General features: G+C 55.4%; 2 protein-coding genes across 3 annotated transcripts in view; one reads left to right on the top strand and one right to left on the bottom strand.

Moving 5' to 3' along the window:
• The window catches only part of NSG1 (neuronal vesicle trafficking associated 1), a 32,280-nt gene extending 18,151 nt beyond the window's left edge, over nt 1-14,129 (bottom strand). Inside the window, exons 1-3 of one of the 2 annotated variants that reach the window (XM_060012820.1) lie at nt 13,964-14,129; nt 13,438-13,592; nt 9,699-9,815 (exon numbers count right to left, since the gene is read on the bottom strand). In XM_060012820.1, coding sequence (XP_059868803.1) covers nt 9,699-9,815; nt 13,438-13,566 — 246 coding nt within the window. In that variant the 5' untranslated portion in view covers nt 13,567-13,592; nt 13,964-14,129. The remainder of the gene's footprint in view (nt 1-9,698; nt 9,816-13,437; nt 13,593-13,963) is intronic. The other variant, XM_060012819.1, reaches the window with a different exon arrangement.
• Nucleotides 13,565-14,444, top strand: LOC138414092 (putative HTLV-1-related endogenous sequence). Its single transcript, XM_069540714.1, has 2 exons — nt 13,565-13,695; nt 13,856-14,444. Exons 1-2 carry the CDS (start codon nt 13,565-13,567, stop codon nt 14,442-14,444), a joined length of 720 nt encoding a protein of 239 aa, XP_069396815.1.
• The last annotated feature ends 1,518 nt before the right edge of the window (nt 14,445-15,962 follow it).

Here is a 15,962-nt window from a genome sequence, read left to right as displayed (position 1 = left end):
GCCCTGCCTTCCTACATCAACGGAATCCCCAGTGGCTGGTGGAGGCTCCCGGCCACCATGGAGTGACCTTGGCCAGCAGGGTCAGCCCTGGTCTCTGCTGAGTGGTGTTAACTCACCACAGCACAGAGTGAGAACCGGGAGGGGAAGGTGGGAGCAGAGGCCAAACCTCCCCATGCGGGGAAGCGGTCCAGGAGGGGGTGTCTGGTCTTGAAGGACGGGGAGCGCTCCTGGGAAGCTCAGGCAAGTGTGTTGTAGTCAGAGGGAGAGAGAGGTTGTACCAAAGCCCCAGGCATCCAGGACACAGTGTGTTCAGCCAGTGCGGCTGGAGCATCACACGTCCTGCAGGAGAGCGGCACGGGTGGGTGACAAAGGACCCCATGTGCCACACCAAGAGGTGGGAGCCCAGACGGTTCCTGGGCGCTGCGGGATTCCAGAAGGTGGCTGCCCCTCTATTATGTCCCAAATTAGCATTTCTCGTAGCGCTGGGAGGTATCGCCAGCTGCCTAAAGGACAGATGTTTGCCACCAATTTACGTGTGTGTTAGAGCAGATACTACATGGTCCCTAAATTGACACCACTTTTGTGCAGCTGTCAATAAAAGCTCTAAAGCAGGACACAGTGGGGTGAAATTCCAGCTACTGTACAGGGATTTGTACTCATCACCCTGTGTCCTCCGGCGGGTGCCCCATGGTGACCCTCACTCCACTGCTGTGGGCAGTGGGCTTTAAGGAACAGTGTGTGGGAGCAGCGGGGGTCGAGGGAGAGCCTGGTGTAGGGTTTCCACCATGTTTGTGCCACTGACCTCTGGCAGCCACGTGAAGCCTGTAAATCCTTCTCAGAATCATGCTTAAAATGCATAAGACACAACACACAGGAAAAAAAACCAATCACACTGAAATACTATTATCAAAATATTGCAAAAATGTACATTTGTGATACATCGTGCATGGGCTTCCTTATTAACACACCAAAAAGAACAAGATCTTATAATACTGTGATTTCAAAGGAAGGATGGGACTAAACACTTCCCAAGATCTTGGCAACACCTGCAGTGTGATACAAAGAACACTTGTGACTTGCATTGGTGACAGTCACGGGATTTACTTATACTACTGCAGTTGATCGCCTACAGTAAAAAGTGAAAGAATGTGTACACTGCAGACTATAACACGTTGCTGAAAGAAAGCAAAGAAGACCCAAATAAATGAAAAGCACCATGGATTGGAAGACTTAATAATGTTACGATGGGAATACTTCCCAGACTGATCCACAGATTCAGTGCAATCCCTATCAAAATCCCAACAGCCTTTGCTGTAGAAATGGAAATTGCAAGGTATAGTGAACACCAAAGCAATCTTGAAAATGAAGAATAAGCTAGAGGACTCACGCTTCCCAATTTCAAAGCTTACAGTTTCGAAACTTACAGCTACAGGGCTTCCCTGGTGGCGCAGTGGTTGGGAGTCCGCCTACCGATGCAGGGGACATGGGTTCGTGCCCCAGTCCGTGAGGGTCCCACATGCCGCGGAGCGGCTGGGCCCGTGAGCCATGGCCGCTGAGCCTGCGCGTCCGGAGCCTGTGCTCCGCAGCGGGAGAGGCCACAACAGTGAGAGGCCCGCGTACCGCCAAAAAAAAAAAAACCTTACAGCTACAGTAATCAAAGCAGTGTGGGACTGGCATAAGAACAGCCATATAAATCAATGAAATAGAAGGGAGAGTTCAGAAATAAAACCATGTGTTCATGGCCAACTGATTTTTTCGCTAAGTGCACCAAGACCATTCAATGGGGCAAGAACGGTCTCTTCGATAAATGGTGTTGGAACAACTAGATATCTGCACACCAAAGAATCAAGTCGGACCCTGACCTCACACCATATACAAAAATTAACTCAAAATGGAATAAAGGCCTAAATATTAAAGCTAAAAGCCATAAAACTCTTAGAAGAAAACATAGAGGTAAATCTTCATGACCTTGGATTTGGCAACGGTGTCTTAGATGTGACACCAAAAACACAAGCAACAAAAATAAACTGTACTTCACCCAAATTTTAAAATTTTGTGCATTAATGAACACTAGCAAGAAAGTGAAAAGACAACCCACAAAATGGTAGAAAATATCTGCAAATGATACATCTGATAAGGATCTAGTATCCAGAGCATATAAGGAACTCCTACAACTCAACAACAGGAAGACAAACAACCCAATTTAAAATGTGAAAGGACTTGAATAGACATCGCTCCAAAGAAGAAAAACAAATGGCCAACACAGGAAAAGACGCTCAACATCATTAGCCGTTAAGAAATGCAAATCAGGGCTTCCCTGGTGGCGCAGTGGTTGAGAGTCCGCCTGCCGATGCAGGGGACACGGGTTCGTGCCCCAGTCCAGGGGGATCCCACATGCCGCAGAGCAGCTGGGCCCGTGAGCCATGGCCGCAGAGCCTGCGCGTCCGGAGCCTGTGCTCCGCAACGGGAGAGGCCACAACAGTGAGAGGCCCGCATACCGCAAAAAAAAAAAAAAAAAAAGAAATGCAAATCAAAGCCACAATGAGATACACTTCACCCCCACTAGAATGGCTATAATAAAAAAATAAACAAGTAACAAGTGTTGGTGAGGATATGGAAAAAGTGAAAACCTTGTACACTGCTGGTGGGAATATAAAATGGTGCAGCTGCTGTGGAAAACGGCAGTTCCTCAGTATGTTAAACATAAAACCACCACACGAACCAGCAATTCCATTCCCGGTTACATACCCGAGAGAACTCAAAACAGGTGGTCACAGAGAAACCTGTACATGAATGTTCCCTCCAGCACTATTCACACTTAACCGAAAGGTAGAAACAATGCAAATGTCCATCAATGGATGAACGGATACACAAAATGTAGTCTTACCCGTTCAATGGAACATTCCTCAGCCATAAACAGGACTAATGCAGTGATACATGCGGCAACCTGGATGAACCTTGAAAACATCATCCTAAGTGAAAGAAGCAGTCATACAGGACCGAATATTGTATGATTCCACTTACATGCAGTGTCCAGAATAGGGAAATCCACAGAGACAGAAAAGAGATTAGTGGTTGCTTAGGGCTAAGGGCAGGGGGAAATGGGGAGTGACTGCCAATGGGTATGGGGTCTCCTCTGGGGGTGATTGAAAATGTTCTGAAAATAGATAATGGTGATGGTTGGGCAACACCACGCATGTAGTAAATGGCACTGAACACTTTAAAATGGTAACTTTTATATTATGTATATTTTACTACCAAAAAAAAAAGGGCCAGAGGCAGGAGGCCGGCCTGTGGCAGGGGTCCGGAAGAGATGGTGAGCCCAAGCCAGAGCAGCCCTGCCCCAGAGGCAAGAGGGGTCAAGGGGTGTTTTCTGGAAAGAACAGCCAGGAATGGACAGCAAATAGGATATGGGCCTCGGGGTGAACTTCATAAGGAGTTTATAAGGATGGGACCATGTGCCCGAGATGCTTGGGACAGTCCTGGCTGACAGTTACTGCTCCGGCATCCCAACTGCACAGGGTCCACCATCACCCTCCAAAGTGTCCTGGTCTGGGCCATGAATTACACGGCCACTCGACTTACAAGGCCCTGGCCCTTATACCTGTTCTCCAAATATTCACCATGAGTCGGGAATTAGCAGTCACCCTGTTTCATAGATGAGGAGCTCGATGGGCACTTGAATTTGCTGTGTTCCCATCTGCTCTTTCTGGCCTGGGATCTCCTCTCCTGCCGGGGAGCCTCCCAGGGGTCACTGCCCAGCTGGGATGGGAACTAGGGCATCTGCAGCAGGGGAGAGTCACCCCGCAGGCCCCATGCAGCTGTGGGTATGGAAAGCAGAGCCTGGCGGGCTCGGTGTCAGATGGACGTGGGGCCGAATCCTACTGCTATCCCCAATTAGCTGGCTGACCTTGGGCCGGTTCCTCTCTGACCTTAATTCCCCACCTCCAAAATTAGGACAGTAAGATCAACCTTCAAGACTGTTACTAAGAGCCCAGGCAGGCAGCGTTGGGTCGATGGCGGCTGGGTCATCCTTACTCTGCTCTCTCTGCCCTCCCACCCTCAGGAGGGAGAGGGGAAAAAAAAAATGTGCTTTTCTGCTGAGTAATGCAGTTAAAAAAAAAAAAAATCTTGGAAAAATAAGATGAATCCTGACATCTCCAAGCATTTACAGCACTAAGTATTTTCGGTAACCCACACAAAATGAACATACAGACACACCCCCCAGATGACTCAACCCACTTAATTATTCCATTCCAGATGAAGCTCCCACTCTCTAGCTGGGCCAGGAAACCGCAAAACGGGGCAGCTGAACCCTGCATGACGCCCTGCTGAAGGTGACAGTGTTGAGATGCATTTCTAGGATCCCCAGTGCCACCTTGCAAAGACCACGCCCACTGCTGAGTGCCAAGGCAACGGTGCCGCCGTTCATAAATATTTAACAAATGCATCTTGAAACACACCAGGGGATTATTGGAGAGGGTGGAAAACAGATGGACACCTAGGAAGCTCAAGGTCATTAAGGATGTGAGAAAAGATACGAACCACCCACAGATTCATTTGTTGACAGAAGGCAAAGGGACCCCCAATGCAGCACATGGACACTATTCAAACAAACCTGGTCTCTCCTTCCAGGACATTCTCCCAGCCCTGCACCAACTGTGTAATGCCGACCTTGGAATCTCTGAAAGCCCCGAGGGCAACATGGAACCAGGGGAGGGGTTGCGTCTTGTTCGCCCAAACCCTGAACTCACAACGAGACGGTGTGTAGATGTCGGAGGCGTCAGCAGCCCTCCATCACGGCAGTCACAAGCATAAACCTTCCTTTAATCTGCCTAAGTATGGCCCCTCCATCCTCCGAGTGTGAAGAAGCAGCCTCAGCAGCACTGCGACACGCCGCTCTGCATGGGTGAGGGGGACTGTGCAATTAAAACACTGTTTAGGTTTAGTTAATTTGAGAAACATCTCCGGCCCGTGTTTATTCTCGGCATAGACACACCGCGAGGTAATTCAACAACTGCTTTCCTCGTTGACACTCACCTTTTCGGGAAGCCTAGACTCTGGGCCACCTCTGGGTGACTCATCCAGCAGTCCCTGTGTGGCAGAGCCTCAGAAAACCCTCTCCCCAGCCAGCAGTTACCTAGCAACCAGCCTAGCAACCTCACAGCCAACAGATTAATCCCCGGGTGCTAATCATAAAGCAACATCCAAAAGGACATCTCATCTCGAGGATGCCATCCGCAGGTATACAAAGATGAGGGGCAGAGCAGGGGCACCTCGCTCCTGAACTACGCACATCGCAGACAAAAGGGGGGCACGTTATTTACGTGTTGCTTCAACACTGAAAGACACGATTTCATTTCTGCGATTCACACACGGAGCCGAAAAGAACGAGGAGACAGCTGGGCTGGGGAGCCACGTGGAAGCTGCCCTACCACCAGCAGGATGAGGAAGATGCTCTGTTCCAGCCACAGCTGTGACTGACCCTCAAGTGGGAGGCGGGGGCAGGGGTAGAGGTCCTCCTCTCCGTTGCCCACACACATCCCAGTTTTCCAGGAGACAGCCCCCAGCCCTCAGCCAGCTGACGTCTCCCACCAGGGAAGCACGCCTCGCTGTGTGCGTGCATTCAGAGATGGCAGAAACACAACTGGGCAGTAAAAGGCCGAGAGAACATTCCAGAAAGGCCAGCACTCTTAGCATTTCCAAAAGGCACCAGCCCTCCTGAGCCTGCCCAGTCCTGGTGCTGGAACGCAGCCCACCCATAAAGGGTCACGAACTCAGCAGGATCATCTGGAGAGCTTGTCACAATGCACGTCCCCAGGGGCCAGGGTCTCTCTGTTGAAATCGAACCTCCGGTGATTCCAACACAGGTGGCCCCAGACCACACCTGGAGGCCACCTCCCGCGCACAGACCCCACGGCCGGCACGCAGGCAGCCCGGTAAACCAGCTTCCTGTTCAGCAGGGCTCTGGAGCAAAGGCAGGAGGTGTGCAGGATGCGGGCCATTCAGCTGAGCGACTCAGGCCCACAGGCCTCTGGGTCAAGCTGGCCAGGTCCCCTCGCGCTGACTGTGGGACCCTGGGCAGGTCACCTGCTGAATGTGTGATCACCTGTAAAGGGCTCACACCCACTCATGGCCCAGAGAGGGCTCCCTCAGGAGCTGCCATCAAACTTACCCAACAAGCGAGGGTCCCTGGAAATCTCACCAAGTCCCCATCACTGGGGGCCAACAGCCCAGTCAGTCATCCCCTGACTTATGGAGTTGTCACTGCACATGTGTCCAGCACCAGAGGGGAGGCATCAGGGAGCTCCTCTCTTGCCCGACACAGAGGGGCTGGAAAGTTCTGTCTGCACCCAGAGCCCCGCACCTGCACTCTGCCTGACGGTGGCTCAGGAGGCGATATGCTCTGTCTCTCCCCCAGGTCACCGACTCAGGTCAGGGGGCCCTTGCTTACCAGGGCCACCCCACTGGACACTCATCCCACTCACAGGGACACCAGGTGACAGGCCTCACACCCAGAGAGAAGCGTGAGCCAGGGAAAGGGGTCTGGTCACCGTGACATAAAAGGAAAGGAAGGCAGAAAAATGATGCTTACGCGGGGGAGGACTCGGGGTACGTGGGCCCCCCCATATCCGAAGGCTGCTGGGAAGGAGGGCGACTTGTGTTCGGATCGAGGCCACAGGGCAGCAGTCACTGGGAAGTGTTTTTTTTTTTTTTTTAACATCTTTATTGGGGTATAATTGCTTTACAATGGTGTGTTAGTTTCTGCTGTATAACAAAGTGAATCAGTTATACATATACATATGTTCCCATATCTCTTCCCTCTTGCATCTCCCTCCCTCCCACCCTCCCTATCCCACCCCTCCAGGCGGTCACAAAGCACCGAGCTGATCTCCCTGTGCTACGGGGCTGCTTCCCACTAGCTATCTACCTTACGTTTGGTAGTGTATATATGTCCATGCCTCTCTCTCGCTTTGAATCAACAAAGGAAAAGGCTTCTTAGAAGCAGAACAATCCAGCAGCGCAATACGTTGCCTGGGGCTGAAAGCATCCCATGCAAATGTGTCCTCCAGAAGCCACGTGGACCTCAGGTGTTACAGCCAAGAGCAGGCTGCTTGGGTTCAAGATCTCTGCCTTGGTTTTCCCTCAGTTGTAAAATGGAGATAATAATGGTGCCTGCCTCATGAGGTTTCTGAGTATAAAATGAGATCATAAGCGTAACGAGGTTGACCCAGAGTCTGGCTCATGGGAGCACTCCGCTACTGTTAGATGCTGTTACTGCCTCGTTACAAAGGGGGGTGGAAACACCAGGAGAATGAGGTTAATCCCAGGAGGCTTCACGGCAGAGGTGATATGTGAGCTGGCACTGGAAGGTGACGGAAGGGGAACGGGGTCTGGGACTTGGAAGTTGGGGCCCATAGGGAGGTGTGTATGGCAGGAGATGTGAGGAAGGGTGCTGGCCTTAGAGGTAGAGTCATGGGGAGTACCCCAGCAGCCCCCGGTGACCACCTGGGACTCAACAGCCTCATCTGCAAAAGAGGCAATGACGCCCCCTTCCGGGTGGCTGTGAACCACAGGCAGGCCACAGATCTAAACGTACAGACGTGCCTGGTTTATGTACAGAACTGGGGAGACGGCCACTGCACTGCAATAATCCCCTGAGCACCAACTGCATATACCACCTTCTTAGACATTCTCAGACATCCCAGGAGGTGGGAGCAGAGAAGGCAGGTCTTCTGCCACCACAGCCTGATCCACTGGGGCAGGCACGGATCTTCTGGGTCCTCAGGTTCCGGGCAACTGGAGCCAGGGAACCACACAAAGGCCCAGCTGTGGCTGCCGAGAGCCCTGATGGCCCACGTGCATCACCCACGCCTTGCACAAGGGACATGGGGACCTGCATGAGGTGAGCGTTCATGAAAAGCACCAACAAAGGACCCCAGAGGTGGGGACGGAGCCTGGCATGCAAGCAACAGACGAAGGGATAGCAGTTCAAGCTGCTTTGTGGACACACAAAATGCCGGGGCCAGGAGAGGCGGAGTTCCAATCAGCAATGACAAACCCAGACACGCTCAGATATCCAGATGGCGTCTGCCATCGGGACGATGGCTATCGTGCCCTTAAAACTGAGGTCACCTCTGCCTCAGCCGGGGGTCGATCCCCGGGCGTGGACAGGGCAGGTCACGCACGTGGCAGCAGATGAGGCACACGCCACGCAGCTGGCCAGAGCGGAAGAGAGATACTGACCTTAGGTCAGTCCAACCTGACCCCGTGAACCTCACAACACGGATGAATTACCAAGCCAGGAGCCGCCGGAAGAGCATCTCAACCTATACACCCTCCTGAGGCCACCAACAGAAACCACAGATGCAGGCCTCTCTCTCTGCGCCTCAACTTCCCCATCTATAGAATGGGTTATACTAATAGTACCTGCTTCTCGGGGAGGGTTGCTGGGAGGATGAGATGAGCTATCACAAGTAAACACCCCACAGACACAAAAGACAACGACTCTGACGGCACCCGCTGGCTTGGCCGGCCCCTGTATGGTTTTCCTCCAGGCCGGGGAGGCAGCACGGAGTGATGGGAAGGATTGAAAGTCACATTATGCCCTGGCATCCCCAGTCACCCCACAAGGCCACCTCACTCCTTGGGCTTCACTTTCATCCCTTAACCAGTTCACAGGTGCGTCATGGAGATCGAACAGGATGCAGTGTGCAAAGGGGCTTTGGAAACTGCAGGGCACGGAGGTGGGCAGGTGCCCATGCACCCAGCATAGAGACGCAGCTCACACATCCACGTGGGTGGCAAGCAGGGAGCCAGCCACGGCCACCCTTCGAGGCCTGGGTGACCTACTCATGTCGCCCACGTCACCCTTCCGAATCCAGGTGAGGGCCCCCATTTTGCCATCTGTTTCCCAAAGAACAAGTTTCCAGAAGATCAACATCCTAACTTGTTCCTCAACCAACACAGCTGCTTCCATCCTCAGAGGCCACTCAGACTCAGGGGAGAAGGCTCTGTCCCCAGGCCTGGCTGCAATCCCGCCCCTTTCAGCAGCTGTTCTTCCCTGAAGAACAGTCCAGAGAAAGGTTTCCCTCCCCAAAGTGAGCACTTCCAGCAACCCATGTACAGGGCCAGCCAGGCCCCACCCCTCCACATCCTGTCAGATGGAGTGTGAACACAAGGGCTCTGCAGTGGGCCACCTCTGACTCCCGGTCCTGCCACACAGAGCTATGACCACCCTGTGCCTCAACTTCCCCATCTGCAAAATGGGCTAGATGGATAGTCCTGACCTCCTGGGGAGGGATGCTTAGCTGAGCCTGCATATGCCAAGGCTCAGATCGGGTCCTGGCACCAAGTAAGTGCGATGGGTTGCCCTTTTGTTATTGTCTGCCCTCCTCCCGGAACTGAAGGGATTTTAATGTTTGGTAAGTGATCTGTCGTATGTTTATAACCTTTGCCTAAAAGAAAGTTTAGGGATGGGTCTTCCCCGTTATTACAACTAAGTAATATTGATCATTTTGGAAGATAAAGGAAAGAAAGAAGAAATTTTAAAAACCACAAGGTCAATTTTGCACATCTGGGGTCAGCCCATATCTGTGTCTCGTCCTGTTCCCATCACTCCACAGGTCATCTCTGCAGCTCAGTGGACCCCTCCTGGGGGCAAAAGCAGCATCTCATCCGCTTCCAGGGCCACTCACCTTGAACCTCTCGGTAACACCCTCGGTGATGCTGACGGTGAACTCAGCTATCTTGGGAGGACGTGTTTTGCCTTTCTTGCGGTCAGGTTCATATTCAGTCTTAGTTTTCACCACCACCTTGTCCAGGAAACAGAAGCAAACAGTCAGTAGTACAGCCAGATACATTCGGACACATCTGTCCAAAGAGGACAGGTGGGGAAACCCTCGTTCAGAGTCACCATTTCACCAGGAAGTATTTCACAGAAAGAATGAGAACAGCCACCACTTATTAGAAATCTCCTCTGTGCCGAGACTTTCAGCACATTACCATTAATAATCCTGATAGCAGCCCCAGGAGGGAAAAATGATAACGGAGGGGCAGGGAAGTTAAGTACATTGGTCAAGGCCACGTAGCTAGTAGGTGGCAGGGCTGAGAGTAGTGAGCAGAGCTCCTGACTCCTAATTTGGTGCTCCCTTCACTGCCCAGAGCTTCACTGGCCCAGGTGGTGGGAAGGACGCGCTGATTTTTCCACTGGTCTTCACATGCCGCCACGGGTAAAACAAGAAGATTCAAGGGCACTATTGCCCTCCAGCACCAGGAAGGAGCAGGCAGCCAGCCTTCAAGCAAATCGACCTTGGGGAGTCTGTCGCTACCCCCCACCCTCCTCTCTCCCTTGTCTTGGCAACAGCCCTTAAAGGGTCTCCCTGCTCTGTCCCCCCTCCACTCTCCACTGTGAAGCGGGAGATGTTTTGCCAACCACGAAATCTGCTCTGCCTCTGCCCCAGGCAAACCCTTTCCCGACACCCAACGCCCAGCGTCAGCTGCACCCTAACCCACCCCTCGAGCCTCCACCCTCGGATGCTCACAGCCGCTCCGCACCATCACTGCCCCCATCACAGCCCGTTGCCAGGGCTGTTTCCTTCTCTGTCCCCATTGGACGTGGAGGCGAGGGGTCCGGGAGCAGTGTCCGGGGGCTATGTGTGTCTAGTCCTCAAATGCCCACCCCCTAGAGCAGAAGCCAGGAAGTTGGACTGGAGAGAGACAGCCCCCCACCCTCTTCCTCACCCAAGTGACAACGCCCTTCACAGCGTGGGGACACACTGCCCTCCGTGGTGGTGGGACCCAGCGCAGAACAAGCACTCAGGACACTGTGGGCGCTCCCAGACTGAGCCGTGACACCAGATGCAGCCTCAGGAAGAAAGTGGCCCATGCCATGCGACACTGTAAAGTGCTCTAAGGGCCACACCCCTTTAAAGCACACTCTTGCCTCCCTCCTCCCTTCCGTTACATGCAGCTCTCCCTGCGCTCAGTGCGACAGCCTGCGTGCCCACCCTGGGGGCACCCATCTCTAGGGCAGCACCTGGGCCTCACCCTGCCATCCTCGAACCCCAACTGTACCTGAGTAGCTGTGGGACCCTGAGCACACCCTTGGCTACCTGGAACCTCAGTTTCCCGGCCTGTGACATGGGTGCAAGGCCTATCTGGTAGGGCTACTGTGAGGAGGAGGGAATCCACGGGACCCTGAGCCCAGTGGGGACCCGGTCAGGATCCCATCAGCCCGGATTCCATCTGCCTCTGCCACTAACAAGCTAGGTGACTTCGGGCAAGTTCCTTAAACTCTCTGTGTCTCCATTTCCACACCTGTAAAATGGGGTAACAGTGGTAGTTACCTCCTAACGCCAGTGTGTTAAAGTAACTGAAAGCCATGAAGCATGCGGACAAGTGCCTGGTGAGTAACAAGCATTCCAACGCGTCAGCTGAGACTGGCCCTGAGGCTGCTCCCAGCTCTGCGACTACCGGCACTGTTGCACCTCAGAACCTTGTGCTCAGCACACATTCTATTTACAACCTGAACTGTGTTACCAGCCCTCGGACACGCGTCCCCTGGGACAGGTGACATCACCTCCCTGAACCCTAGCTGGGAGCAACATGTTGCCGCTGTTCGGGTTAAGAGATGTGTCGTGAGAGTGCGGTCTGGCTCCAAGCAGGGCAGAGCAAGGGGCCCCGCCAGGGCTTCCGCATCCTGGAGGATGGCAGCCTTCAGCCAAGTGACCTTGCGCACGTCCTATAAACGCCTGGAGACTCGGTTTCCTCATCTGTGACCTCAGAAACCTGGCGCAACCATCACTCCCTGCTAGAATGCCCATGTCTGGAGCATCTCAGGGACGGGAGACTCATCACCTTCAGAGCTGCTTAGGTTACCCTTGATGGCCTGATTGTCTGGCCAAAATTTCATACCTGCCTGAAACCTCCTCCCTGGTATAAGCCAACTATGTGCCAGACGGTTCCGGAATGGAACAGACTGAGGACCAAAGAGGAGGCTGAGTGGAGGCGATCACCTGACAGAGGTGCTTCCTGGGGATGCCGTGTCCCTGGCACAGGCTGAGGCAGGAGGGGAAGGCGGGCACGGTGGCGCCAGGCTGGGCTAACTGGGCAAGTCTGACACCTAGACAGGGAAGGGGGAGGCGGAAGCCGAGTCCTCAGGCAGCCCTGCCCCTCCCACAAAGCTTCTTTTAGACCATCGATGCCTGACCCAGGTACACAGGTGTGACCAGCTGATCCTCTTTTCTTGAAATAAAACACCTGTTCCAGCATCGCTCTGGCCCCCGCCCCCCGCTCTCCTACCCAAACACAGACAACAGAGTTGGGGGAATCAAAACCACTTTGGGGAACTGAGTAAGGCTATCAAAAGGCCCACCGTGGGAATAACGAAAGGAAGGACCCATGGCAGGGATAGTCTCTCATCCCCACCCCTGCCCCACGGCCAGTAATCACCAACATGCCCCAAATAAACAACAAGCCCTGAGTCAGAACCTCCCTGCCAGGCATTAAATGAAACAATTAACGCCAGCACACCTGGGGGAACAGAGTGCGCTTCCTCGTGGCTGGGATGATTCTGAAAAGCTGCAAGGGGGTCAGAATGGATGTGTGTGGATAATTTTAGGTTGGAGTTTTACAATATAACTGTCTAGAGTTTTAAGCGTTTTTAATGTTAACTCTTGAAAACATTGCTCTTAATGGACACAGACTACTTGATGGCAGGCGGTATTCAAGAAAGAGGGGATTCCTTAAATTCAACAAAAAGAAAAAACTCCCGCTTTAAGGAGAGAATGATGAATGGCTGTCCCCAGTTACCCTAATACTGAGGAGCACGAGTGCTTGTTTGGAAATTTCACAAAAGGAACAAAGAGAGGAAGGAGGCGGTGTAGGAGCGCGCACCCTGCCGCATCTACCGCCGATGTGAGAGGGGTGGGCGCAGAGGGTAAGGAGGGGGATTCAGCCCCTAGGGAGGGCCCATCTGGCCAAGGAGAGGGGCCTCTCCACCCCAAAGGGGCAAATCGGGCTGAAACTGCATCATCCGGGAAGGCACGAGGGGCAGCCGCACCACTCCTGGGCTCACCCCAGAACCAGAGCTCCTGGTACCCCGGGGCTGAGACGAACGGGGCTGGGTTGTAGGTGGAGGGGCCAGGGGCCTCTCTCGGACAAGAGTCCCACGAAAATCAAGAAGGGACCCTACCCCGTCCGCGTTCCATTGTCAGGAAGAAGCTGTCATCTAAGGCGGGGCGGGGGGGGGGGGGCCAGATCACCCGATCCAGAATCCCGCGCGGGTACGTGGTCCTCCGAGGGGCGTCCTCCACCCCGCCCGAGCCCGCCCCCAGTTCGCGTCCCCAGCGCACGCGGCGCGTTTCTTTTGTTGCGGCCGCCACCCGAGATTTGGGGGTGCGCACCCGGCGGTCCTGGGTACCGGGGGCCTCTCACCTTATCCGGGGGCGGGAACTGCAGTTGATTGACATCAAGGGGCGTCATCAGGGGGATGGTGTCGAAGCCATCCTCCAGCAGCGGCTGCTTGGTGCCCTTCTCCGCGAAATTGTTCCCCAACTTCACCATGGTTCCGGGAGACCCGAGGCTGCCGCCTGCGGAGCGAGGGCCGGGCGGGAGTCACCGCGAGCAAGACCCACCCGCTGTCCCGGGCGTCGGCGAGCTCTCCGGCCCCCGCCTCGTCTCCGAGGAGGGGTCGTGAGGACGCAGAGGTCGCGGCCCGAGGGCTGGGGGGTGGGTGCTGTGTATTTATGGACTCACCCGCTGGGCAAAAGCGCCAAGCTCAGGGACGCCGCCCCTGCCCGCGGGTCTAGACGCGTCCCCGGTCCTGGCGACGCCTCGCCGGTGACCTGCCCAGGGACCCCTGTCCCTCCCACCTGGGGAAATGCGCGGCCCTGTACCCGGCTCCCCGGCGGAAGGGTCCAACCCGGGCGCCCCGCGGCCCCGCCTGCCGGCCAGCACTCACCCCACGCCCGGCTCCGGCAGGTCTGGACTCCGACCGCACTCCGAGCCTCCGCGTCGCCCGCTCCCGCTCACAGCAATGGCAGAGGCGGCGCCGCGCGGGGCCGGGGCGGGGGCACCGCGCGATTGGGCTCCCTCCCCCCGCTCGCCACCTCCCTTCCTGCCGCTCCCGGGGGTTAACTGCGCGCTGTGAGTGCGTGCGTGTGGCGGCAGCGGCAGCCTTGACGCAGCGCGCGCGCGCCGGCCGCACAAAGAAGCGCGGGGCGGGCGCAGGGGGGCGCTCCCCGTGGACCCCGCGGCCGCCGGGACCTCGGCTGGTGGGGGGAGATAAGGGGGATGTGATCGCGCCCCGGATGGGAGGCTCGGAGGGCGCCACAGGGCTGGAAGCCGGGGATGGGGAGAAAGAGAGGTGCGGGCTGCGCAACCCCGAGGCGGCGGCTGGGGCGCAAGGCGATTCGAAGCGAGAGAGGGGCGGGGGATCCTAGGGATGGAGCGATCCCCCAAACTGGGGGAAAAGGTGCCCCCCTTACAGCCGAGCCGATCTGGGAGTCCTGAAGGATAGGGAAGGGTCCTGCGGGGGAGGCTTCCAGGAGGCTGTGGGCGGTGGCAGGGACGAGAGCGTGGTCTGGTTAGTGCGTGGCTGGCTTGTGGAGAGGCCGACAAAAAGAGGGCGTGTCCCTGGTGAAAGGAGGCTCGGATGGGAATGGAGGGGGGAGTTTTTTGGTGGTACAGGATGTGGAGGGAGCGCTCTCCAGAGCTGGGGACGGTGTCCGGATGTGGGGGGACGCCCAGGGTAGCGGGAGGGAAGGTATCCAGGGCAAAGAGAGCGCTTCGCGTGACGCGTTGTAGCGTTTCTCTGGTCTGGTCAGAAGGTAAAGCTGGGGTCCGCTCCCGGCAGCCGCAGCCTCAATCATCCAGGGCTCAGAGAAGGGGCGTCCTGGAACGAAGAAGGGGATTTCTAACCCGATCCTTTGGCCCTCTCTCCCCCCATCGGAGCCACTGTCGCAGCTTCCCAGATTAGGGCCCCATTTTATAGACTTCCAACCAGCCCTAGCCTAGGACTCCCCGGATGAGAAGGGGTTTCGGGGAAGAAGACTAGGTGCGGGAGGAAGGCTGCTGCTGGAAAAAGGGCACCTCCCAGGCCCCTGTGTCCTGCTGGGGCCCTGCTAGGACACAGAGTAGGTGTCCCCCAAAGTCTTACTTTGACACCCTTTGCCTGATTCTGTTTTGCGTGGCTGATGGCCTGAGACCCAGCGTTTTCCATCTGCCGCCTGAGAACCATGAGAGAAGCACCCCGGCAGAACCTCCTCTCCATGTAGCTGGAGAACAGGAACACTATCCTCTCACTGCCTGCTGAGCCTTGAGCCACCAGGTCAGTCTAGGAACCTGGCCATGGGCACCTTGATTTCAAAATCCCCGGGAGGGCACAAGCAGATGAGGTGCCTGGATTTCTCTTAACTGGGCCCAAGTCCTCAGCAGGGTCCACATGAGCCTTTGACCACAGGGCAGCCTGGCAGGACCCAGGCTCTTGGCGCACACTCACTACCCCTGGCCAGCCCAGGAAGGGCTGGTGTCCCAGACGCAGGCACCTTGGGGCCTGGCCTCAGCATCCTTCTGGCAAAGGCCCTTTGAACGCAGGACTGGTACAGCGATAAGGCATCTGTGTGTGGTCCAGGTTCTTACAGGGGACCAGAGGGGGCCTCCTCCCTGACGCTTCGTTACTTCCTGCAGCAGTTGAGGAAGAGCAGCTAGAGTCTGCTCAGGTGCTGGTTTAGGTGTGTCCCTGGCCAGACTAAGAGCTTACAGATCGCAAGAAACCTTGTGGGCTGCGTTCACCGAGGGAATAGCTTTGTCCCCATCTTCAGCCCCAACACGCACACACACAAACACTGCAGTCAGAATCCTACACGGGGAGCTGCAGGGTGGGCCTCCTGGGCCCTGTGTGGACCCCTCTCCCCCTCAAAGGCTCTGTCAGCTGAGGAGGACAGAGACAAGGATGGCCC

Source organism: Delphinus delphis, chromosome 5 (assembly GCF_949987515.2).
Source record: "Delphinus delphis chromosome 5, mDelDel1.2, whole genome shotgun sequence".
In the NCBI taxonomy this organism is placed as follows: Eukaryota; Metazoa; Chordata; class Mammalia; order Artiodactyla; family Delphinidae; genus Delphinus; species Delphinus delphis.
This window is presented reverse-complemented; position numbering and strand designations above follow the sequence as displayed.